The sequence below is a fragment of the Leopardus geoffroyi genome, chromosome A3 (genome assembly GCF_018350155.1).
Source record: "Leopardus geoffroyi isolate Oge1 chromosome A3, O.geoffroyi_Oge1_pat1.0, whole genome shotgun sequence".
NCBI lineage: Eukaryota > Metazoa > Chordata > Mammalia > Carnivora > Felidae > Leopardus > Leopardus geoffroyi.
In genome coordinates this window covers 78,634,792-78,659,352 of record NC_059336.1, presented here as the reverse complement: position 1 = coordinate 78,659,352, position 24,561 = coordinate 78,634,792, and the positions used below count along the sequence as shown (strand labels likewise).

The window sequence follows — 24,561 nt, the reverse complement described above, 5'->3', positions numbered from 1 at the left end:
AAAATGCTTCTGGCCGGGGCTGCGGAGAAGCGCTCGGGAGCGCGGCCGACAATCCCGTGCGCCGGGCGCGGAGTGGGGTGCAGTTTTCGCTTTCTTTCGGGGCGGGCATTTTTGGTAGGGGGAAAAGGGGGGTACGCACTCTCCGCCTTCGAGGCAAGGCCAAAGGGCGGGATCCAGCAAGTTTGCACTCGGTCTTCGGGTTCACTTCTTCCACCCCCACACCCCAGCGCAAAGCACGGACAACGGCGGCTACGTTGGGCTTGCACAGCGGCTCTACAGCCCGACCCCTGGCTCCCCCGCCTCCCGCAGCTCTCGCCTCGGAGCCCGAAATCACAACAATAGTAATAGTTATCATCATAACGATGCGGGCTAGCAGCGTCATTAATAATGAATAACCGCAGCCGCCGCGGCGCTGCGCACACTCGTGCCCGGAATTGCGGGGGAAACGCATTTGCAGAGATCCCCCAAAGTAAAAAGTGTGAGCCTGGGGACACAGAATGAATTTCAGGGCCCGCTCTTGAGGTGTGTGTGAGGATACCGAGACTGCACCAGGTTAACCAACCGAGTTTTCCCAGCCTCATTTCCCATTTCTCCAACTGGCGGGGCCAGGGAACGGTTGTCACCTTGAGGCCGGGCTGGACCGCGGGTGGAGGCGGCAGTCGGGGCCCCTGGCTGCCCGTTGCCTCCCGGCCTGGCCCGGGCCCCACGGCCCGGCAGTCGCCGCTGCACGTGTTTGCAGCAAGCGCGGCCGGAGGCTGCAGCCAGCGAGCTGCTCGCTTTGTGCCTGAGTCCCGGCGCCCAACTTCACTTTCTGCAAAGCCCGCCCCCACCGGGCCCCGGGCCCCGGGCCTGTAGCTTTAGCCTTCGCTTTTGTTTCTTTGCTTTTCCTCTCTGCGTTTCTGACTCGGTTTGCTTCCTTACCCTGTTAAGACAATCAAAAGGAAGGACTTGGAAAGCAAAGTTGAAGGCATAGCTCCTTTTCCCCTCCCCCAACAGCCTTCCTTTCCCTCGCTTCTTCCCTACATTTCTTCTTGAGCTTTTTTTTTCTTCTTTAAATTTATTCCTTTGCAACTGCAGAGAGGAAGGAGATCTCAGTCAGCCGCTGGGGCATTGAGACGTTCCAGTCTGTCTTGCTGTTTGAACGCAGAAGCATTTTATTTTCTATTTTTCTCCTCTTGTAGAGAATTCGTGGCTAATTATTATGATTATTTGCCCACTCCCTTCCACTTCAATCCTGGACTCCCCGCTTTGTAGCGGGAGGTTTAGGCCGGAGCTTAGAAACGTTGGTATTGTGGGGGCGAAGGAGGATGGAGTTGAATTGAGGGAGGGGGTAAAATGGCTGAGGTTAGGAATGTTTTTAGGGAAAGAGGAATTTGCATTAAAATACAGAGAAATTAACAGATGCCCAGAAAGGAAATGTTGATTACCACTGAGAAAAGATGTCAATGCAAATCAGTAGACTACACCAAGAGAATTGTATTTTCATATTTTCTTTGTGCCCCACTTCGTCTTATTTTTAATAATATAGCAGCAATAATAAACACGTTTTGATATTTCTCTGAACATTACTAGCCAAATGTTTTGCAAGAAGCCCGATGTTAGACGTATTTCATACATTAGGATATAATTCTTGTTAATTAGCAATAATTTACGTTAAGAGCATAGAAAATGTTGAGGTTACAGGTTTTATATCTGTACATTTGATCATCTTGTTATTTTCAAGAACTTTGCCTCCTATAAAATTAATTAGGTGAAATGTGGAGGTGTAATCAGCAACCTCTGAATTACCACTTCATTTCCTGGTTTTGATTGTAAATCAGTTCAGTCACTACATTTAGAAGACTTTAACCAAGTCTGTTTTGTACCGCATTACCTTTAACTATTTGCTACCTAGGAGAATATTTCCTTTTGCTCCTAAATAATATTTCCACTTTCAGAATATGTCAGGCCTTGGGGATGAAAAAACAAACAAACAAAAAAATGAATCTTAATGGTGGAGTTTAAAAAATGTTTTTTGGTTTTTTTTTTTTTTTTTTTGCAAAGGTTCCACGTAGTACTAACTTTAATGAAACAAAATATTATTCCTGAATCTTTCTTTAATCTGTAACCTTCAGAACTCGCAGTTAATGCTGAACAACAACAACAAAAAGCCACATTTGTCAATGTATACTTAAAAATCCTTAATTCAAATAGCAGGCATCTTGGAGGATGACTTCCCTATTCAGTGCCTCACTTGGTCAAAATGAAAGCAAATGTAGGAGAAAAATGACACAGAGGCATAATGCAAAAGCACTTCCATTTGTGTCATTTTATTTGAAAAGCATGCATGTGTTTTTTGTATTTATCTTTTGGTCAGTATGTTGGGCAAAGAAACATAAGTGCTTACCTTGCTGTCTTTATTAGTGGGAATATAACCTTCATATTCCTGTGGTGACCTTATGTTAAATTAGGAGGAGTACCAGAGGCTAGAAATTATGACATGTCCTACTTGAGCACAGGTGCAGCTAGGCAGGGCTCTCTCAATATTATTTCACCCAGCACATCTGGGAGTTACTCCAGATCTTCCCCCTCAATATTCAGCCTGGGTAGGGTTGAAATAAATTTAACCTGAGTTCACTGGATTTTTGCACTTTATCAAAATCGGTTCCAATATTCTACACTCAAATTAAAATCTATTTTTTGATTCTCTGTGGCTTTAAGTTCATTAAATGTGAAATTGGCAGCTTGCTAAAGAAGGTCAGACTGATTAACTGTTTAAGACTTGTACATTTTCTGCTTCAGTTTTATTAACTGGCAGCATCCTGGATGTGTTTTGTATTTTGTGATTTTTTTTTTTTTTTTTTGATAGGGTAAGCATACAGTTTCAGGAGCAGATACTTACCAACTCTTTTTTCCCCTTTGGAAGGTTAAAAAATCATAGAAGCTGTTCAAATGAGACGCTAGAGTATTTTGGTGCAAAGTTAAAAAAAAAAAAAAAAGGAAACGGGAATGAAAGACATATCTACCTTGTTATACCATCCGCTGGTGATTATGTGTGTAGAAATAGTCCCATAATGAAGCGTTTTGGAGCTCATTCAGAAAATTAGTCAACTTTGACAACATTAGGCGAAGTATTTCAAGTCTAAAGAAAGGACTTCTCAGCCTTGTTCTGAGATGTGGCATTTGCTTGACCATTCTGATTTTTATGTGATGGGAGCCACCAAGTGCAAACATGTTTAGAATATTTTAGGCATTCCTTTCTTCAGAATGAAAAAATGACTAATTGGCTTATTTTCTTAAGTACTCAAAAGTATCCCATTTAGCTAATGTGTCTGGGAAGAATTGCCAGTGAATTTGGTATTTCTTTGATTTTGTGGCACTACTGAGAGTGAGATCAGAAAGGTTTTTGGCAGTATGAATTATGCTACGTTATGATTATTATTTAGATCCGTTTCACAGGTGAATGCAGTCGTTTGCTTATTATGGCGGTGTAAATGTGGCACATTTTGTGTGTGATATAGTAGCTTTCTAATTTACGAAGCTAAGTCTCTGTATACTTCGAAGTATATACACTGACACAAAGGGTGTGTGTGTTTATTTACCTCTTCTTTTATTCTTTGGCACAATAGACAACTTTGTAGGAAAAAAGAAAGAAATTTGGTTTCAATCCATGTTTTTACCAGTTTTGGGGGTAGTTATTATTTAAGCTTTCTTTATGTCACCTGTGTTAACTATTTACTTAACAGTCAACATTGTTTCTAAACTTGAAAACCAGACAGAATTTATAGTGTGTGTGTGTGTGTGTGTGTGTGTGTGTGTGTGTGTGGTTTCTCAGGAGTTATGCGAGTCAAATAGTTTTCCTTAAATATATGATGATTTGCCTCATTGATAAATTTGCTTTCTTGTTGATAACCTCCATATCCTTACATGTTTTAGGTGCTTACATTTTCTGGGTATTATATGAAGGAGGCTAGAAACACTTTATATAATGTGGTGGGATGGGGTGGGGTTGAGAATGTATTTCCCCTTTCTCTCTCTTCTCTGGTGCTCTAATAATTGTGCTTTTGTTTCTCCAACCACAGCCGAACCTCTTGAAGCCATTCTTACAGATGATGAACCAGACCACGGCCCTTTGGGAGCTCCAGAAGGGGACCATGACCTCCTCACGTGTGGGCAGTGCCAGATGAACTTCCCATTGGGGGACATTCTTATTTTTATCGAGCACAAACGGAAACAATGCAATGGCAGCCTCTGCTTAGAAAAAGCTGTGGATAAGCCACCTTCCCCTTCACCAATCGAGATGAAAAAAGCATCCAATCCCGTGGAGGTTGGCATCCAGGTCACGCCAGAGGATGACGATTGTTTATCAACGTCATCTAGAGGAATTTGCCCCAAACAGGAACACATAGCAGGTAAATGAGAAGCAAGGAGAAAAGCTGTTTGCATGTTTTCTTTTCATTTTCAGAGGTGCTGTAGCCAAGCACTCAGGAGTGGTGAAGAGCTTTCTGTATTTCTCCATGTGACTGTCCACGACAGCCCTGTAATGTTAAAACAGTCATTCCTGTTGCTTACGTCCAGAACACAAAAAAAATAAATATTTTCCACTTCACTGAGTCAGATATAGGTGGAATAGGTACACACACCTGATACCCTCTCTCTGGATCTGTTGATGCTGAATTTCTTTCCTTTTTTTCTCCCCTTCTCATTTTTAAGTGTTGAACCTTACTATACCTGGCCCTGTTTCCAATGTTCATTTCCAGCCATGGTGACAAGTCAGAGGCGAAGTGGCCATATAGGCATTTTGTAGTTTGGCCAATGACCTGTTTGAGTCAGAATACCTGGTCAGACCTCCCTAGGGGTGCTGTCAGTTCTCAAGGCTTCTGCGAAGGAGGGTGGGCTGACAGGGCGTTTGGGACTGGGTAGAAAGAGTTAACTGAGCTTCAGGGCTCGCCTTGGATCCATATTGGCTGTCAGCCCGTATGGGGCTGTAATTAAACACAGCCCCGTGGTGGGATGACACCGTGACCTTGACTTTAAGATGCCATTTTCGACTGGCCAGGCCAGAGTAGAGAGGGCAGTTGCTGAAGCGCACAGACATGCTTACTCGAAAAGTTTAAGGGCATGTTGGAAATTTCAAAAGGTTGGTTTGACAGGAACGGCTGCTCCCTGCAGCCTGCCTCCTCAGCTAAATGATAAATGCTTCTCTGTGCTCTCTCTTGTCTCTGATGTGGTTTTGACAGATGTATCTTGATTTTGTTTGTGGTTTACACAACCACATGTCACCCTTACAAATGTCCAGTCCAGACTTCCACTGTTTCAGCTATAACACAATGTAAAAATTCTCTTGGAAAAATACACACACACATTCAACAGCTCTCCTTCCTTTGGTTAATTTTAGCAGAGAGGTAGTTAGGTGTGTGGGTTTCTCAGCAGCTCATGGGAAAAGGAATTAACGGCTAGCAGAGGGACTTAAATCCTTACCCTAAGTGATAAGCAGCAACACTATATAGTGACCCTTAAGACATTTTTTTGTGAAACCAGAGTGATTTAACACACAAGACAAAGTGAATGCAGAGTCTATGGTGACAAAAATGCTAAGCCTGCTGGTGGTTCCATTTCTTCTATTTCCCCCTGCCCCCTCCCCCAAAAGGCAGAAGGTTTATTCAGTTTTAGGAAAGATAGTGCATATAATCAATTGATTCACTGGAACTTGTCTTTCTGACCTCGTTTGACCACAAAGTTGAACTGTAGTAGGTCAGTGGTCCAGAGGGAATTAAATGTCGTATTATTTCTTCTTCCCGCCCCCTCTGGAATTTGATCATTAAAATCAAACATGGCATTTTCTTTCTTTCTTTCTTTTTTTTTCCCCATGCTTCCTGCAATAACACTCAGATACTTTTCCTTTAGTGAAAAGAGAAATCTGTACCAGGGAAGCTGCATTTACAAAATATTTTTCTAGAATTCACCGCATTTAGCTTATGTGACGTGTAGGTTAACATTTCATCCCCCCCACCACACACACAAGTAGGCAATGGCAGTGACCATTTCCATGTGCTGTCTTGTGACTGGAAGGAAAATGTAAGGCATGATTAATGAAGCAAGAGCAAGCGGAAGGGGATTTGTCGTCTTCGGAGATCCAAAGCCTTTCTAAATCACCAAATATGGAGTAACACTTGCGTGATGTAACATCGTATTTACATATCGGGCCGCTCGTTTAAAAGACAAAACACAGTGTCTGTCAAGCAGGAATTAAAACCACACTTCTTACTGAGGTCCCAAATAGGTTATTCACTCTCGGATTAACCAGCTCCAAAATTCTGTGCTTCTGTACTTAGAAGAGGAATCTAAAAGCTAGGGGGTGGGGAGGAAGGCACTATAGTGGTAGCTTTTTACTATTATAGTTGTGAATGTACATAGAGAAAGAAAAGAAATTTTCCTTAACTTATGGTTGTCATAAAGGTTTTTTGTTTCTAAGACCCAGTATAATAGCAGAGCCCAGAGAAGCACCCCCTCCCTGCCCTGCCAAAAACAAAACACAAAAGAAAGAAAAAAGAAAAGAAAGCAAATTTAAAAGATGTTTTAGAAGGCTAATACTAAATAATTTCACTGAGATGAAAAGCGTTATAAGGTATCTAAGATATTCAATGGGTGCACAAATGTAGCAACCCAGGTGAGGTAAACCTTTCATGCACAAATAATTACAAAGCCTTGATTCATTTCATTGTGTTTAATCACCTGTTCCCACCCTGGAATTGGCTGGACATAAATAGCGTGGTCACATCTCAAAGCGAGATGTCAGTAACTAGAATCATGACTTCTCATAATTCACAGTAATGAATTAAGAGTTTCCTATGGTGAAATTAACATTCTACCATCGCACATAAATTAAGATGCCCTGGCCCTCAGGTGTCTCTGAAGGGAAGTTCTGGAAGACGGCTGTGCACACTACCAGCCCATTTCTCTCAAGCACGCCTTTACAATTCCAAGTCTGCTTTTCTTTTTATGGCGAGGAAGGAAACAAAAAGAATAATCATCCAGTAGATATTTGAATTGTGGTGTCACAAAAAGAAAGGCGAAGCAATGCTCCATATTAGTAGAGAGATCTATTGATGAATCTCTAGAAGAATATGTTTGGCAACCACATAAAAGGTAGTCATTTAAGTGCACTGTGTAGGAAAGGCTTTATTAAAGTGATGTAAGTTGGATTTGAGCTCCCTGTGTGTTCTGTGCCATTTTATAGGCAGGAAGCAGGAATAAAACAGTGACAGATTTTGAGATAAATAAAGCTTAGCATTGGGGGCTTTCAAATAGGAGAATAAGGTAGCGTTCTTTAAGTCTTCAGTAAAGTGATCTGCATTTTGACTGGACATAGGCCGCACGAAGAGGAGTGTGGTTTGGAAAGGGTGATTCTTTTTACCTGGAGTATAGATGGTTACGAGCTTCAGCACTTCACCCATGTACATGTGTGTGTTGATCAGGTTGCTTTTTTCATTTCATTCACATATTCAAAATACTGTGTGGCTGTGATCCAGTGAAACCATTGACATAGTACGAATTTAACTGGAAATGAGCAGGTCATATTGTGTGGGGCCCAGTGCATCTATTTCTATGTCAGATACTCACCATCAGATGTCAGCAGCCTATGACTGGCAGTCAGGGCTTTTAACAGGGCTGTTGCTGTGTTTTGTAGTCTCATCTTTTATGATGGGGGAAATATTCATCAGAGATTAGTGAATGTGAAACTGCTGTTCACTTACAGAAAAGGCCAAAAATATTATCCCACAATGTCAGATTTGAGATTTTGGCTTATGACACATGGAAATCTTTAAATTAGGGTTGGGCTGTCATGAAGTTAGCTTTTTAAGAGAATGGGGGAGAATAGGACCAGTCTTATAAAATGTACTCAGATCTACTACTATTGATACATAATATTTTTTCTCCTTAAAATCATGAACATAGACGTCTATATCAGGATATTTAAAAATTAATCTGCTTAGGCAATATACTTCGTAACTAGATAAAAATATATAAGACATTTACTTTAATGGAGGGGGAAATACTAATTCAAAAACAAACATGTCAGCATGTTACTTAAAGGTAAATCAAGTATAATATACTTAACGCTTTTCGGAACTTAGCAAATCAACTTGCCTTTTCTTTTTGTACCCATTCTAATTCTTTCCTAACTCAGCATGAATTGGGGATGTATTTGTGTACTTCATGGTATAATTGTAAATGAGACTATAAATTATAGTATCCTAATATGACTACTTATTTTTAATTTCTCTTTATTTGTGTGATTCTGAATAAAAACCACTGACTTCTGAAGTGAATTTTTAGCATGGCAGCTGAAAAAGAAAACAACAAACAAACAAACAAAACCCCAATATACTGGTGAACATTTTATTTACCTTCAGTATGCAGAGAATAGAGAATATTGTTTCCTTATATATATATCTAGGATTTTCACTGGGAGCCTGTGTTTGTGAGGCCACTACCCAAAGACTCATGTTCATGAGTCTGGGAGTCCTATATACAAGCTGTATTTGTAAATAAGACCAAGAAAGGTTGTGAACTGGCAGCTTGGATGTTTTGTCAAAGTACAATGTCAGAGAAACTCTCTCTAAGACAAATTGTAAATAGAACTGTCACAGTGATTGCATGATTGAGCCACAGAAGTGTCTTACAATTGTTGGCATTGTCAGAGGACTTTTGAAAGCTTAATTAAACACAGTGGCCCGCATGGCTGCTAAATTTACTTCGGAAAGCCAAAAAGGAAAAAAAAAAAAGTCTAAAATGTGGAAGATTCCCAAAGATCTCAAAGTTCTTCAGACATTACCCTTCCGGTGACACAGAAAAGATGCATTGTGCATTTTCCTAGTTGTCTTTTATAAATAATAGTTTTGAGAATAGGGCCACGTGATATGAAGATCATCCTGTGTGTGATGTGGAGATTGTGTTAGTTTTTCTGTCTCCTGCTGTTACAGACAGTTAATGTAAAAATGGCCTTTTATTGGAAACACAAATATGTATTCACTTCAAGAACAGGAGCAGAGGGGGAAAGTTTCCCTCCCATTCTCTGTGTTCATTCTGTGAGATCTTAAAAAAAACAGTGCTGTAATTTCTTAAATCACTCCATCCTTGTATTGCAAGTTGTGCCTTTTACGTTAAAGAATCTGAAATCTGTTTTGCACACCTTTCTCCTCGTGCATGTGGCATTTAATTGTGGAGCTGCCCATGGGCTGGAAAATGCAACTGGGTGTAGAAACGTGCAGGCAATGTCAGGACAGCGAACCTTAAGCTCAGGGAAGAGGAGAGTTGGATGCATATTAATGGCACATTTTCAAGTCCTGGAAAATCATTAATTTCACACCACAGCCCCCATGTAGTTTGGCTAATGTGGGAGGACTAAATTGGAGCATATAACTAACGTGCAAATCCTAGGGAAGCATTTTTCACAATTTTGTGATTTCTTAAGTGAAAGTGTTTAATAAAGGAGAATGGATGAATGGTGGCTTTTCAACACTAGTCAGGGAGAAAGGAAGAAAGTTTGGCTTTCCTTGGGGGAAAACATGAAATTGAACCAAAGTAGCACAGCTAGGGAGATGCACCGAGATCACGGCGTTCAGTGTTAACTTAATTTAATGGACTTTGGTTGGTCTGTTCACACCCTTTACTGCACAAAGGAATCATTTGACAAAATTTACCCCTAGCCCAAGTCTGTTTTTACATACCGTAGTACCAGCTTTATGCAGTAAAAAGCACTTAGCATCAAACTGGACCCAGCCTGGCACCTTGCCACTTTTTTAGCAAGAGATTTAATCACCAAGGATCTTTAGTACCTTTCTGCTTGTTCAGATTTCATTTGGGTCATGGTTATGTCAGCAGTGTTGTTATTACAAGGATTAAAAAAGAAAAAAGATTTTAACTTAGTGCCCATTTTTAACATTGTCTCAAATCAAGCAGGTTTTTATTTTATGTGTCAATTTGGAGGACATTAATAAAGTTCATAAATATGTTCAGACTATATAATTTAATGGATAATAACCAGTATTGTTATTTGTAATACAAATAGAAAATTGGCCATTGTATCCCTCCCTCCTCTGTCCTTTCCTCCTCCCCAGGTAAATAAGCATCCTTAAACTGCTTCTCTTCTTTACTTCCAGGGTATAGAGGCTCTGGCCAATATCAGTAAATTTACCTTTGTAATTTGCCATGTAGTTTTTACAACAATGACCTAATTAATTTGAGCACGAACCATATTATTGCTACTAGAGTCATTTTCTGTCACAAACTTAATTTCCAGGAAATGTAACCTGACGAATAAGAATGCTTTAGCTCTCCTAGAATGCTTTAGGTCTCCTAGAGACCAAAGGCAGATTTAAAATAATAATAATAATAATAATAATAATAATAATAATAATAAATGCCAGCATTATTAAAGCCAGTATGCTTGATGCCAAACTCACTTTGAAGCCAGTAAACATCAGACTGTATTTCTAATCAGTTTTAGAATGTAACGTATTCCATATTGGGTTCACTGGAATCTGCCTTTCTGCTTTTTACTGGCCAGCTGCACTCCCTATGCATTTTTAAAACATTTCAGCAAAGGCTTTTGCTGTTCTTAGCAGGGTTAGTAACTTGGGGTCTATTTCTGAGCTCATTCGTCATTCTGCGATGGCATTGAGTTAGGTTGGCAAGGGAAGGATTTGAAGCATGGGGGGTGGTGAGGTCACTTCTGACCCCAGCAGGGAATAGGTGAGCTTCATTTGCCTTTACAATAGACGCACAGTTACTGCACCTTGGAGGAGCTCTCAGGTGCCGCTCAGATGGGCGCATGTAAATGCCCTGTCAGATGCGGAGCCGGAATATTAATGCCTCTTCCACCACCGCACCATAATAAAGCTGTACACAGCAAGCTTAATATGCAGCTAGTCTGGGGAATTGTGTAAACTTAGGTAGCCCAGTGTGAAAGACAGCGATGTAAAAATGCTCGATATGCTACAGTTTCCATTCTTGTTCTCCTTTGATCTATGGCAAAATGAAAACATCATCCTTTCCTCCTCTTGGAGTTGTCTCCCCAACTCTGCCACCTCCCAATCCACCACCAGAATTTTTTGCATGTGTGGTATGGAGAAATGCGACATAATTTGTTTCGTATGGTTAATTACAGGCGTTTGAATATTTAAAATTTTAAATAGCCGCTGTTCCAGCTTTTCCTGTTAAAAGTATGTGATTTGAACAAAGGGAATACAGTGTAAATATTTGTGGTGATTTGCAACACCCCTCTTTCCCCATTAAACACATACACACACACACACGTGCACACACACACAGACATTCAGTTTAGATGTAGTGCTGACTTAAAAGGCTTCTGTACCTTCATTTGTACTTAAAAAAAAAAAATCAACTCTCAACTGGAACTCCATTAAAACATTTTGCCATTATTTTTGAGTCCACTGTTGCTTGAGGTTTTAAAGAGGATTTTTATAATGTGTTCATTTAACAGAATCAACAGCTGTCAGAACCAGTTGTGGTAAATCCACAAAACGTACAAAGAAAATACACACGTTTCCTGAAACAAAACACTTGGAAAAACAAGCTGCCAAGAACTGGCGAATGAGAAGTCTGCAGACAGGGAGCCGGAGTGTTTCATCTCTTGGTTCACCCTGGAGACTGATGTGAGCGGATCTGATGCAATGCCCTGGAAGGTTTACCTGACCAGGTGCCTGCTTTGAGGCAATGCACCGGGCAGGAGGGCTGGACGGGGCTGCGAGTTGCTCCCTATTCTGCCCTCCTTTTTTCTTTTTGATCTCTCCACATAGATAAAATACCAAGTTCATAGAGTGCTACACAACAAATTATATCCACTAAAGGTGAGATGATCAGATTTAAACTTCCTGTAAAAGAAGCAAGAAGGCGCCTAACACACACTTTTCCAGATAGGGTTGGCAGCATGTTATGCAGAATTGAATCGGCCCCGCCAGGAAATTCCCAGTGGGACCCTGGAGCAGGCATGTTGATGAAGGGGATACCTGGGGACCTCTGGTCACTCACAATGAGTTTCTGTTTGTATCTTCACTCTTGTTAGCCTTGGCGATGAACAATTACACCTACAATTTGATCTTAGTTTTAGATACAGGTGAGTCCGCTGATTAAAAACTCCCATTAAAATGAAGAATGGAATAATTGTGAAGCCCACGAAGGTGCTTTCAAAACAAACACAGGTGCTGTTGTGTCCCCACCCCCCCCCCCCCCCCCCCCGTACAACGCTCTCTGGTTTCTGTTTTCTTTTTGAATTTTCTAAAAAAAAAAACCAAAAAACCAAAAACCAAATAACACAAGGAAGCCCCATGCTAACCATCAGGGCATTTAAATTTATATTCATCAGTTGTTCATTTTCTTGATATGTAATGATGTATAAAAAAAGCTGCAAAAAAATCACATCTGTCAATTTTTAGAGAAATAAGGTGTAGCTTGGGTTCTTCTTAACTTAGCTGGAGTACAAGGCTCTACATGCCACGACTGATCTCTTACGTTTAAATATGGAGTTCTCTTTTTGGGCCAAAAAAAAAAAAAAAAAAACCTGAAGCATTTCCCTTTACCGACTCAGGGGATGCCGTGATTTCATGATTTATTTACATTTAGGGGGCAGCTCACAATGAGCCATTTACTGCTCATCTTAGCCCCCTCCTCCACAAGTCTTTGAGTTCACAGTTAAAACAATACATTAACCAATGTTAAATTTTAAATCTCATGAGTTTCTCTCTCCTACTCCATCCCATCCTAAGATTAAAAAAAAAAAAAAAAAACACAACAACACAACTATTCTTTTACATTTAAAAGTGAACATTGGCTACTGAAGAATGATTTAAAGACTGAGAAAATTTTTAATAATAAATCGTAACCTTCTCATGTTATGTTTTTGTTATGTTAAGGGGAAAAAATCAATAAGGAAAAATTTAATTCTGATAAAGATACTCTTGGATCTTTGAAAACAACTGCTGTCCTTTTAACTAAAACATTTGAGCAGCTTCAAAGACTATGTATTTCTTCTGATCTTGGAGCTGTGTGACTGGTAGCAAGAAAGAAAAAAAAATCTTATTCTACATACAAGTGGATTGCTTAACAAGTCTGCACAGACACGTACTTGTTTGTACAATAGAGATAAAAATTCCTGTATAAAAATAATTCAGCTGCTGACAGCAGGCATTGTTGTTGGACCTGTCTTTTGTGCCTGTCCCAGCTCTGGGCCCCCTCTCCCCCTCTATCTGCTTGGGACAGCTTGCTGCCTATAGACTCCTGACCAGAAGTTAATTGCTATACATTAAATATATAGGTATTGTATCTAAAGAGGAATATCTTGAGCCTTCCTGTATGCATTCCACTCTACTTTCTGATGTGATTGCAGTACCGCCAGCAAGAGGGTGGCAGGCAAACGCTCTAATAGGGAAAATGACTTGAAGGCAGTTAAGGGAAATTTGGCCTTCAGGTCCCATTTGCTCTGCAGTGTAGCATCAGTTTCTAAACTTTTGTTTTTAATCTAATTCTGATTTACTCTGTCACATCCCATATCAACCCTCATTGAACTCTACTCATGTAGAGTAACATTAGTGTCAAAGGGAATTGGTCAGGACTGTGGACCTGTGGCTCATACAGATGGTTGTGGATGTGAGTTACACACAGCTCTGCGTCGTTTTCTTTCTAATAAACGTCAAAAGGGGGCACATTTCTGAGCACGGGCCGTGGATAAGAGAGCCAAGGAAAGAGGGATAGTACCTGGATTTTTTTTTTACCCCCTTCTCCCTTCTCTTTCCCACTTCCTTGGGATACCTGCATTTTAGGTAGTAAGATCGACTTTAGGAAAACGTCTGAGGCTGGGGGTTGTGGGGTGGGGATGGGGGGAGAGTGGCAGAAAGAAGTTACTCGCATATTTTCAGTACGGGTTCAAACACAGTCACCAAAGCAGAGTCTTCTGGGTCCAGGAGCGGAGCAGTATGCACAGGCACGTGGGCTTTTCAGAGCTGTTTGTTCCCAGTCAGACTTGTACGCCAGCCGAGCTGGGACTTAACATGGGCTTTTCCTGGGGCTGGGTGTATGGGATGGGGCCCTAGGAGGCATTCACTGGGAATTCTCTCACAAGAATTTCTTAAATACCATGAGGTGAATAAGGTGTGAGTTAGCATTCAAGGTGTGAGATAGATTCTCCTCCATACTTGTCACAGGGAAGCACGAGAATCCAAATTCCCACTAGGCTCTGTAGTAACTCGGGTGGGGGGGGTGGCGGTGGGTGGACATCACAACTTTCTGAATGTCAGCTGATGTCTGCATGACCTGTTCCTCCTGAATTAAATGCTGCCAGTGCAGGATCGGAGGGGGGGACCCCCAGGAAGAGAACTCCCCAACGACAGGCTTTTCACTCCCCAGAAGTAAAGCAGATCTCACTCCCCTGCCTCATATCCTCTCCTTTCTTGTTCTTTCCCTTTTGGAAGCAGAAACTTCTAAAATGAATGCCACTCCAAGGCGACGAAAAAGCTGTTTTTATACCACAGTGGATGTTTACACAGGAGACTCAACTTGAGGGGAAAAAGGCTTTTTGGGAGGGTGGTGGGACTCGTGTTAATCTGTTTTGTTGGAGGACTGTGCAGTATATTGCCTGTGAGCAACTCTGGGCTGTTTTTGATAAATTACCATGTTTAGAGATAGGTTTGGCTCTTAAGGGCTTAGTTTTATGAACAAAGTCCGTAACGATGTTTGCATCCTCTGTTTGTCTCTTAGCCCCCTTTGGCTTCACTAGAAGCTCAATGTTTAGTTTAAGCTCAGTCTGGAAGATATAACAATTTTGCATTAAAAAAATGAGGAAATCATAGGAAGAAAAACCCTTTGCTTTTTGGATGAATCTTACTGATAATTTGCTAAAGCTCATTTGAATTTTAAGCACTTCTTTAATCTTCAAAGGCTAAATTGCTTTATGAATATGCATGGTGTGGGCAGACTTCAGTTCATTACCTAGTTGTAAATTCTAATGACCATTAGGTCCTTCCAGTAATTGCGAATTGTTTTGCATTTTTGATTGGCCTATTAACATGTACATTCGGTGCACATCAGGCTGGCCTGTCAGCCTGCTGAAGGAGAAAAAAAAGGTGAAAATTGTTTATAGCACCAAGATTCTTAGATTTTCAATCTTGCAAAATTGATGATGTAAAAAAATTAAAGCAGTGTTTTTTCTTCTCAAGATTGAAAGTTCACCAAGAGATTTGACATATTTAATTTACATGATGACTTTGCACTCCTTCATTAATGCAATTTGCATATGAAGCTGTTGTTAATCACTTTTGATCATGTTTTGTGTATTAGCTGCCTCAGTGGCTCTCCTCCTCGGATGCCCCAGTAGAAAGGAGCAAAATGATGCATCTTCTTGCCAAGTTTCCTTTAGTGAATTGAGGAATTAGAAGTCTAACCTTGAGTAATTACATATGTTTTATCCGTTTTCTTTTAACGTTAAGTACAGTTTGTGGAAGTGTTGGCTGGAAGTCGTTCTCATTTGGGGAGAAGGCTGTAAAATTTAAGTGTGTGATTGAGGCACATCCCGATCTGTACAGAAATATGCACTGCCTGTCCCTGTTCCCCCCACGAAAGTTGTCGGGCAGTTGCATTGTTAAGCGGCTTGGTGGCCGGGAGACTTGAATTTTCCAGCGTATTAAGACATCAGGCTTCTCCTTTGGAAGAGAGAGGGCTACAAAGTACAGACCTGTGCTACAATGCTTTGGGTTTCTTCTTTAAATATGTGCCTAGCACCTATGCGTCTTGGGCCTGGGCTTGGCTGACTTATTTACCTTTGAGCTCGAGGAAGTCTTCCTGTGGCCTCGTCCAGCTTCTGTTCTCAGCTGCTCGGTCTGTGTCCTCCCCTAGTCACGAAAGTCAATCATGGTCTCTGGGCTCCTGGGTGCCTCCCTCAAGGTACACAAGTGCCCTGGTTGTGAAAACAAGGTGCTAACTAACGGTTTCCGATTTTTGAGAGCCTGTGATTTTGGTATTTGCCTTTGCTGTTGAATAGCCTGTGCTGTATTATTGATGCTCATCTTTGGTCTATGAGTTTATCACTGGTTAACAAGCAGAATCAGAACACTGAAACTGATATTCTGATTAAAAGGAATGTTTAATGAAAGAAAATAAATTGTGATGGAAAATGAACAGTGTGTAAGAAACGTAACTACAATTTTAACCTCCGAGGGACCCTAGCACTGCCCTACCGTGACTTCCATCCATACCATGCTAAAAGCATGCTTCAGTTCAAAGTTGTTAATATTCAGCTGGGAAACAGTATCCAGAACACAAATAAATTATTAAGTGCATGAACTTTTTAGGCAGTAAGATGAACTGATGGGGTCCATCTGTGAGATCCAGGGGCTTTTTATTTGTGTGTGTCGAGCGATTCTGCCCTCTCCGACTTCACAGCCTTTGGTCTCCGGCCAACTGCATGCATAATTGATTCCACACGCACTATCATTTTCTTGATGTAATTGCTTTACTAAGATATGATGAAATCTAATGGATAATTTGCTATTTGAAAATGGGCAAAAAAATGTTCATACTTTTTATTGGGGGGAGGGCAAGAGAGAAGGGGGAATTCGGATGACCTGGTATTTAAGAATACAAAACAAAACGAAACCGGCAAAACGAACTTATGCACTCTGCTTCAATCACGTTGGTTTGGGTAGGAAGGTCTTTGTGACATATGGAAGCCAGTGTGTAAATCTCTTTCTATCTCATATCACCCTCCTTCATTCCTTCTTTCTCTGTCTCTCCCCCAAACTTTACAAGCAAGGGATCCTAACAAGGTAAAAAGTAAACAATTTAGTCATCACCAGCCTTATTATTCAGTCTATCCAGGAGTTTTGCCATGTCGGTTTATTTAACTTCCAGGAATGTAAACACTGACACAGCCCTAGAAGCAGCAAGAAAGATTACAGTATTAGAGTTAAAAACCGTGAGCATGGAGGAGCTGTGCTTTATACTCAGCTATAATAACACTTTACATTGAAACATAGTGTTAAGTCAAAACCGACTGGAAACTTGTGCTTATATGGAGTACAAATTTCATTCTAATAGATTGGCATAATCTCATGTACCCAGAGTAGATTGTTATATAATGGAGAAACTGTATAAATGTCAAGTACACAAATAATTCTACAGGAAGTAAATGAGAAGTATTAGAATTTCTTAAATCACCATTAAATTTTGTTGGTGGGACAGTCTCATTGGGTGCCTCAAAATCATGTGTGGCTTTGCATAAGTCTTTTAAAAATGTATTTTGAGGGGATTTACGGACATTGAAACATTGTTTTAATCCAAACCAGTTCATGCTTTAAATGTACCTTAAAAAAAGTGTACTGTTTTTTTTTTAAAGTACTTAAAGGGAGTGGAAGCGTAGTAAGCATATAAAGTGAATCCATCTCACTGTGGCAAACTGTTTTTCAAGTAAAGTCATAATAATGAACAACACATGATCTGAAATTTGATCAGCAAACATGTACTTATGCCAAGGAATTTTCTTTCTTTCTTTCTTTCTTTCTTTCTTTCTTTCTTTCTTTCTTTCTTTCTTTTTCTTTCTTTCTTTCCTTCTTTCTTTTCTTCCTTTTCCTCCCTTCCCCCCTTCCTTCCTTCCTTCCTTCCTTCCTTCCTTCCTTCCTTCCTTCCTTCCTCCCACCATTCACATACCAAGGTTCTGTAAATCAGTAAAGTAGGGGGAGATCATATCTTAATACATGTAATATACAGAATGGCACAGCTAAACTGTCTTTTGGAAGAAACATTAAATTCACCACTACTAACAACAACAAAAAAACCTTTTTACAAAACTGGAAATGACAGAATAGTTTTAAAAAAGAAAAAAAAAAAAAACCCACCCTACCTTCTGATGCTCAAAACTTCAAACTATTAATAGACCACCAGTGAGATAGACTGTCTTTGTGCCTTGAAATGCAAAATGAGGGAAATAATTAGCAGAGGAACAAAATTCTCAAAATTTGAAGAACTTCTGTGATTACTGGGGGTACAGTGAAAAGAAAATGCAAATTTCTTCCTGATCTTAATTAGATTCGATTGTGCGGTGGGTGTGTTGGATTTGGGGGGAGAGGCGGGGGCAGAGAGCGGGGGAGGCTGTGGTGGGGGTTGAGGCGAGGGGCTGTGTGATGTGGAGACAGGTTAACAGGGGCCTGGTGGTGTGGCAGGAGGAAAGGTGGCTTCCGACGCTGGTGCAGTAAACCAGTAAACGGTGTGCTGATGGGGCTAGAATCCTGAGCCCTTAATTTAGCTGGGCTCATTTCCCTTGGGTCTAGGGGATTCATTGGAGGGGAGGGGTGGGTACTGAAATAACAGCTAGGCTGCCTTAGGAAGGGGAAGCAGCCTGTGGGTTACTTTCCCCGACCACAAGGGAAAGCTGTGTGAGACGTTATGGGCTCTGCCTTGGGCTCTGTGGCCATCACTCAGCCTCTTAAGGGGGCATCTGCACAGAACCCCCAACACCAGAGCACCCCTGACCGGCCGCCCTCCAAACGCACTCTTTAGAGTCCACTGGTGGTGGTTGGCCAGAGTCCCGCCAAAGTATGTGCAGCAAGTTTCACTGGCTGGATTTCCCCTTGCGTGAAATAATAAAAGCCCTGGCCAAGGCTTATGAATCTATTTTTGTTTCATTAATATTATTTATTATGTATTTTATTAATATTTTTAGGAGGGACTGTGCTCTCATTTGACCATTTGTAGTTATAATTAATACATTCCGTACTGGTTGTAAAAAGTGTATTTGCATTTAATTGCAAGTCAGGCTAAATTAATGGATATGATTTAAAACAAAACTCACTTAAAATATTCTTGCAGGGAGCAAAAGAAGGGACAGTCCTTGCATTAAATTTGTTTCTGGGTGTCTGTGGTAAGAGGCTTGAAAGGATTGTGTGGGTCTAACAGGAATCGGGTGTGTGTGTCCGAGAGACATGGGGGCCACGCAAGGGGGAGGAGTAAAACCTGGGCAGGGGGAGGGGCAGCCGGGAGCTCCCATCTTTTCTTTAATTTCTGAGGTTACCAGGAGGGGCTTAAGCAAAGTGGTCAAGTCCATCTGCTCCAGGGAAGGTGGTAAAGAAAGGAGGTTAGTGGCAAGAGGGAAGAAGCACAAAGGGAAAATTGTACATTGGGAACGTTGCTCTCGCGGCCGTGGTGTAGACAGACTGGTTTAGCAGACAGAATGATAGATTGTTTTGTCAAGGGTCCCAGGGTGTGCCCTGAACTTGAAGCACTTTGTTTATCTTGAATAGAAAGGGAAAAGAACAGACATAATCGATGTCTAGTTTTTAGGAGCTCGAAAGAGGTAGGAGAACAGAGAGGAGTCGGGGAGGTGGGGGGAGGTGCAGCCCTTGGTTGTGGCTGTCCATTAACAGATGAACTTGGCCGAGGGCCAAGCTTTAGATGAGAGCATGTCAGGGCCCCAGTGCAGCCAAGCCTTTTCAGTGTTTTTTTTTTTTCTTTCTTTCTTCCTTTTTCTTTTTCTTTCTTTCTTTCTTTCTTTCTTTCTTTCTTAAAAAAAAAAAAAAAAAAAAGAAAGAAAGAAAATACCTGCTGACTGTACATCAAATGCTCCCAGGTCTTTGGCTAAAGGCAAGAAAAAAAAAAGACACAGCTCAATTTTTTCCCCTCTGAACCAGTTGAGGCCAGTCTTTTGGCTACACACACAGGTTCTATCATCTTTCCTGGCTTGCCATTGGGAAAAAAAAGAGTTGTGATAACGCCAGTAACCCGAGGGCCTGGGACAGGAAGGGTTCGGTGTGTTCAAGAGACCAGCGTGTGTGAGCGCGTGCGCTGCGGCTAACGTGTGTGCGGAGCCGGGGCGGGGCGTGTGGGCCGGCCTACAGGTAGGAAGTCGGTGCCAACTAATTCCTTTTATTTTTTAATTTTTTCTAATGTGTATTTATTTTTGAGAGACAGAGACAGAGAGTGAGTGGGGGAGGGGTAGAGAGAGGGAGACACCATATCCTTAGCAGGCTCCAGGCTCTGAACTGTCAGCACGGAGCTTGATTGGGGGCTGGGACTCACCAGAAGGGAGATCTGGGCCTGAGCCGGAGTCCTTCGCTTAACCGACTGACTGAGCCACTCAGGCGTTCCCAGTCTCTTGCGTACCCACCACCCCCACACCCGCCTCGCCCCGACCTTTTTTTTTTTTTTTTTTCAAAGAAGTTAAACTCCTTGCTGGGAAAGACCTGTGAACTAGTCTGTTGGTGGCTGGGAAAGAAAATAACACCCAAGCAAGACCCAGGAAAGGCCAGGGATGGGGGAAAAAAGCGCCCCCATCGGAAGCACAGCACTTGCCGTGCAGGGCTGGTGGCAAACCCATGCGTCTGGGGCTTGTTTTATTCTCAATTATCTTATCTCTTTGGTCTGTTTCTGTGTTTTTTAGTTTATTATGACATTATGCATTCACTTATGAGTGTTGGCAAGCAAGAGTCATCAGCCCAATAACTTCCTGACATTTTTAGCTCTTTTAATGTGCAATCTTTGCCCTCCTGCCACAAGTGGCAAGGTAATTGAATTTCCCTGTTACTTACTGGCGGGAGGCATGTTCTGGTTCCCACCAGAGGAGCTGCTGGCACTAAAGCTGGGTTCATAGAATTCTGCCTAGGGGATACGGGGGCTTCCGAGTGGTTTGGGGGCCTGTCCGAAATGCAGTCCACACAAGAATAGATGTGTTTTTTCCCATCACAGACTTGAAAAGGCCCCAGGGTGAACGGCCATATAAAATAGGATAAAATCGTGTTTACTTCCCCAGGCTGAAGCCTCAGCAGGGAGATGGGCTTTTCTTCTCCTTCTCCTGTAGCAAATAGAAACTGGGAAACTTTGGAGGCCTCTGGGCTCATCTCAAAGATAACCCCAAACATTCAACAAAGCCCTTAGATGCTTTTTTCACTCCCACCTATGTGTCTTTGTAACCTGCAGGCTGAAAGAGGGGAAATAAGCCCTTAAAAATACATTTATCTCCTTTCATCTCCTTTTCCCCCCATCTTCAGCCTCTGTGAGTACATGAACTGAAATGGTGCAGAAGCGCTGCCATTTCTAGGTGTGTGAGCTTGGGCAGATTTCTTCATCCTCTAAGCTTCCATTTCCTCATCTGTAACATGGGGGGAGCCGCAGGACCCACCACACTGGGGACCTCATTAGCATTGCAGGAAAACACTTGCCTGGTACCAGGTAAGCACTTGAGAAAAGCCAGTTACTATTATGATTCTGACTCATGGCTGAGCACTTTTTCTCCTATAAGAACTGGGGTCTCAACCTAGTTCCTCACAGTGTGGGGGTAGCAGGTTGGGAAGAGAGGTGAGCCGGGCAGGGAGAGTTCTAATGGGCTCAGAGCCTCTTTCTGCCTCAGGGTGGGCTCCTGTGGGAACCCGTGGGAAAGGGGCTGTTGGGTGGAAACGGCTGAGAGTAGCCCTTGTGGGACTGGTGAGGTGGGGCGATTGGAGGGGCTTCTCCCCACTGGCAGCTCCCTCAGTGCTTGGCCTCTCTCCCTACAGAGAGGGATGGCGTGTGCTGCATTGCCAAGGGAGGGTACCTGGGTATGTGACATAGTCACTCTGGGTTCCAGTTCCTGCTTCACCACTGACTGGCTGGGAGCATTGGGGCAAAACGTTTAACCTCTGGGAAATGGAGATAACCCAGGGCACCTCCCTTATATAGGGTCCATGCATGAGAGAAAGCACATACATTACTTGCCACCCAGGACACGCTGGCAGAGTTGCCGTTGCTATACTATGTATCTGACGCCTTGTTATTCCATCCACAGAAGCCCCAGAAAGGAGATCTTATTAGCCCCATTTGGTAGATGAGGAAATTGGGGCTAACCAAGGGCTAGATAACTTCCCTGAGGGTTCACAGTTATGAAGGGTTTAATCCTTTGGCTTCTAGTCGTCATCCTCTGTCACCTCCTCAAAATATTTGCAGCTTTCCGTAGTGGAGCTGGGCACCAGTTGGGTGGGAAGCGCTGGTGTTGGACGGCTGGCCCTCCTGTGGGTTCTGTGGTCAAGTTTTTTAGTCTTCTGGGAAAGAGAAGAATGTTCTCATCCAGTTCCTGGGCGGCTGTCCTGGGCGTATTGGCGGAGCCTTGGAGCTGTTGGAAAGAGTTGTAATGTGAGGAATTCTGCTTTGCAAGTAGTCACTTCTCCATCTGTCCAGAGTAAGCCAGAAATGGGGTGAGGGTCCTGTGAAGAACAGGAAGCAGGTTTCCTATTTGTGTGTGACTTGGTTAGGAGATGGCAGTAGGCTGACCAAGAAACCAAGCTAGGACTTTTAAGGGCTGGTGAACCCCCTGGCTTTCAGCATTTCTGTTCTCTTGTCTCTCTGACGTTCGCTGCACTGACCACACCTTAAAGGGGGGAGGGGGATAATCAGAATTATACTCTGAGGGGGAGAGTATGGGAGTGTGTGTGTGTGTGTGTGTGTGTGAATATGTGTATGTAGGGAGTGCTGGGGGGTTAATAATCTGCTTCTATGAGGTTTTCATTTCTAGCTGAGCAAGTGCTGTGGTAAGGCAAGTCTGGAAAGCATGCTAGGGGACCTGAGAAAATTTTTGAATGGAAACTACAGTCAACAACTCCATATGATCCACATGTGGCTTTCCCTGAGGCAAGTTTTCAAGTGCATGGTGGCCTCCCCCAGTCACTCCGCAGGCTGCTCTGACACCATTAATATTTGCTGAAGCAAGACCTGAGGTTCATTGCAGAGGGATTACATAATGTATTCCGAAACCAAATGTCAGGGTTTTCCTTTAATTACCCATCCTTTTGAATTGGCTGGGCCACCATCAACCACCATTTATATAGTTTCAGAGTCCATTGGGTAGTTTGGAGGCGCCTACTGTGTGCAGAGGTCCCATGGGGGAACTGAAGAGTTGGCTTCCGCAGTGACAAGGGTTGGCTGGGAGTTCTGCTCACCTGGTATGCTCTTCTATTCTATTTGAACCGAGGGAAGTTGTTCAACCAAGGGGTTGTCATCGGCATGGATTCAGGCCGTCTTCTGAGTTGGGGGTAGGGATGGAGGTGGCTGCTGAGAATACATGTGGGTAAAGAACTCCAAGCCTTACGTTTCAATTCTCATGCTGCCCTGGGACTACTGGATCCTTGCTTCCTTGCCCCTTGCCTTTTCCCCTGGTTCTCCACATTGTCCCTATCTGCCCCAGGTTCAGGACCATAGCGGTATTCCTGATCACCCCAAAAGAGAAGTTCTGAATTTTGTTCCTGGGACTCCTAGATTGAAAAGCAGAAATGATAAAAGGAGTACCATTGCTTTAGAGGTCCTATTTTTCCCCTCTAGTTTTCTCCCCATTCTCTTGAAAATCAGGCCAGCTCTCTGATGGTGGCCTTTCATTTCGTTTTCTTTTTTGGTTCTGCCTTCATTAAGGTAAGCATGAATTTAATGCCCCAAGAGGCAGGCCGGCGACCCTTCAGGCCAAGTGCCTGGATGTGGCAACGCTATAATAAATATTGAATGGTGAGAGCAATGGAAATTTAACAAAGCCATAACTGAGGAGACCGCAGAGGGGCAGCGGACTGGTTAAGAGGCTGTCGGATGAGCTGGGTAGTATTTCTACTTCAACCTGATTGAAATGTCGACTAAAAATCAATGCTGTTGACTAGTGATAATTTACAACGTACCCGGTGCTAAGTAGTTCCCCGCTTAAGAATGCGTTGGCTGGGCAGAGATTAGTGCAGGGAGTTGTGTGTGTCACAATGAATCAGACGCATTATAGGTCAGCCCTTTATTTGTTTCATCATGACTTTTACACAGTTGTCATGTAATTTATGGCTGCTTTCACGTTGTCAAACATTTTCATTGCATCTTCTTCTTTAACACACTCCTGACACCGACGCGCTGTCTTGGAAGGCTTGGTATTATTTCATAATCCGAGAGGAGGCCTATAAACCATCAAATTACACTATCTTCGGGCTAATCTAAATGCGCTGCAGATTAAAATCAGAGCTCATTTGTCCCTGATGCAAATTATTAAGTTCTAATTATAAATATCCATTTAATTACCCCATACATTTTTATTTTGCGGACCCTTTTGAGCACTGCTGTCTGCGGGGGGGGGGGGAGGGGGGGAGGGGGGAGATGCATAGGAGACAATCTGCAGTAATTAATGTACACGTCCCAAATGTAAAGGATAAACATATGCTGCTTTGTTTGGCATATTTATTGATTGATTAGATGTATAGAGACTTTGGCATCGGCACAATCCAAAGTTGAAATCTTTTTAAAAGTGAAAACTATTGAAAAATCTTTCGGGGAAGAAAAAACGAAATAGAGCCAACCAAGAGCTTTCTGCTAGAATACATCATCCTAAACTATGGGATTTTATCAAATTCTGAATTTGAATCAATCTAGATTTTGTAGAAGTTAAGGGTGAGAGAAATCCTGTTTTGCACCTAGAATATGAAATTGTTATAGAAAAAACTGTGACGTTAAAAAAAAAAAGTCATCCTTCTTTCCATCCCTGTTGCCATTTTCTGCTAGGAAATAACATTATCTGCCTGTAATAGGATG

The 24,561-nt window shown here is 42.2% G+C and overlaps 1 protein-coding gene across 8 annotated transcripts in view; it reads left to right on the top strand.

The window, feature by feature from the left end:
• BCL11A (BAF chromatin remodeling complex subunit BCL11A) overlaps nucleotides 1–24,561 on the top strand; it is a 100,718-nt gene that overhangs the window by 3,622 nt on the left and 72,535 nt on the right. For 6 of the 8 annotated variants that reach the window (XM_045446132.1, XM_045446129.1, XM_045446134.1 and 3 more), the window contains one exon: nucleotides 4,062–4,391. In XM_045446132.1, the coding sequence (XP_045302088.1) occupies nucleotides 4,062–4,391 (330 nt within the window). Of the gene's footprint in view, nucleotides 1–415; nucleotides 523–4,061; nucleotides 4,392–20,299; nucleotides 21,214–24,561 lie in introns of those variants that run through there. The other 2 variants (XM_045446133.1, XM_045446135.1) reach the window with 2 other exon arrangements.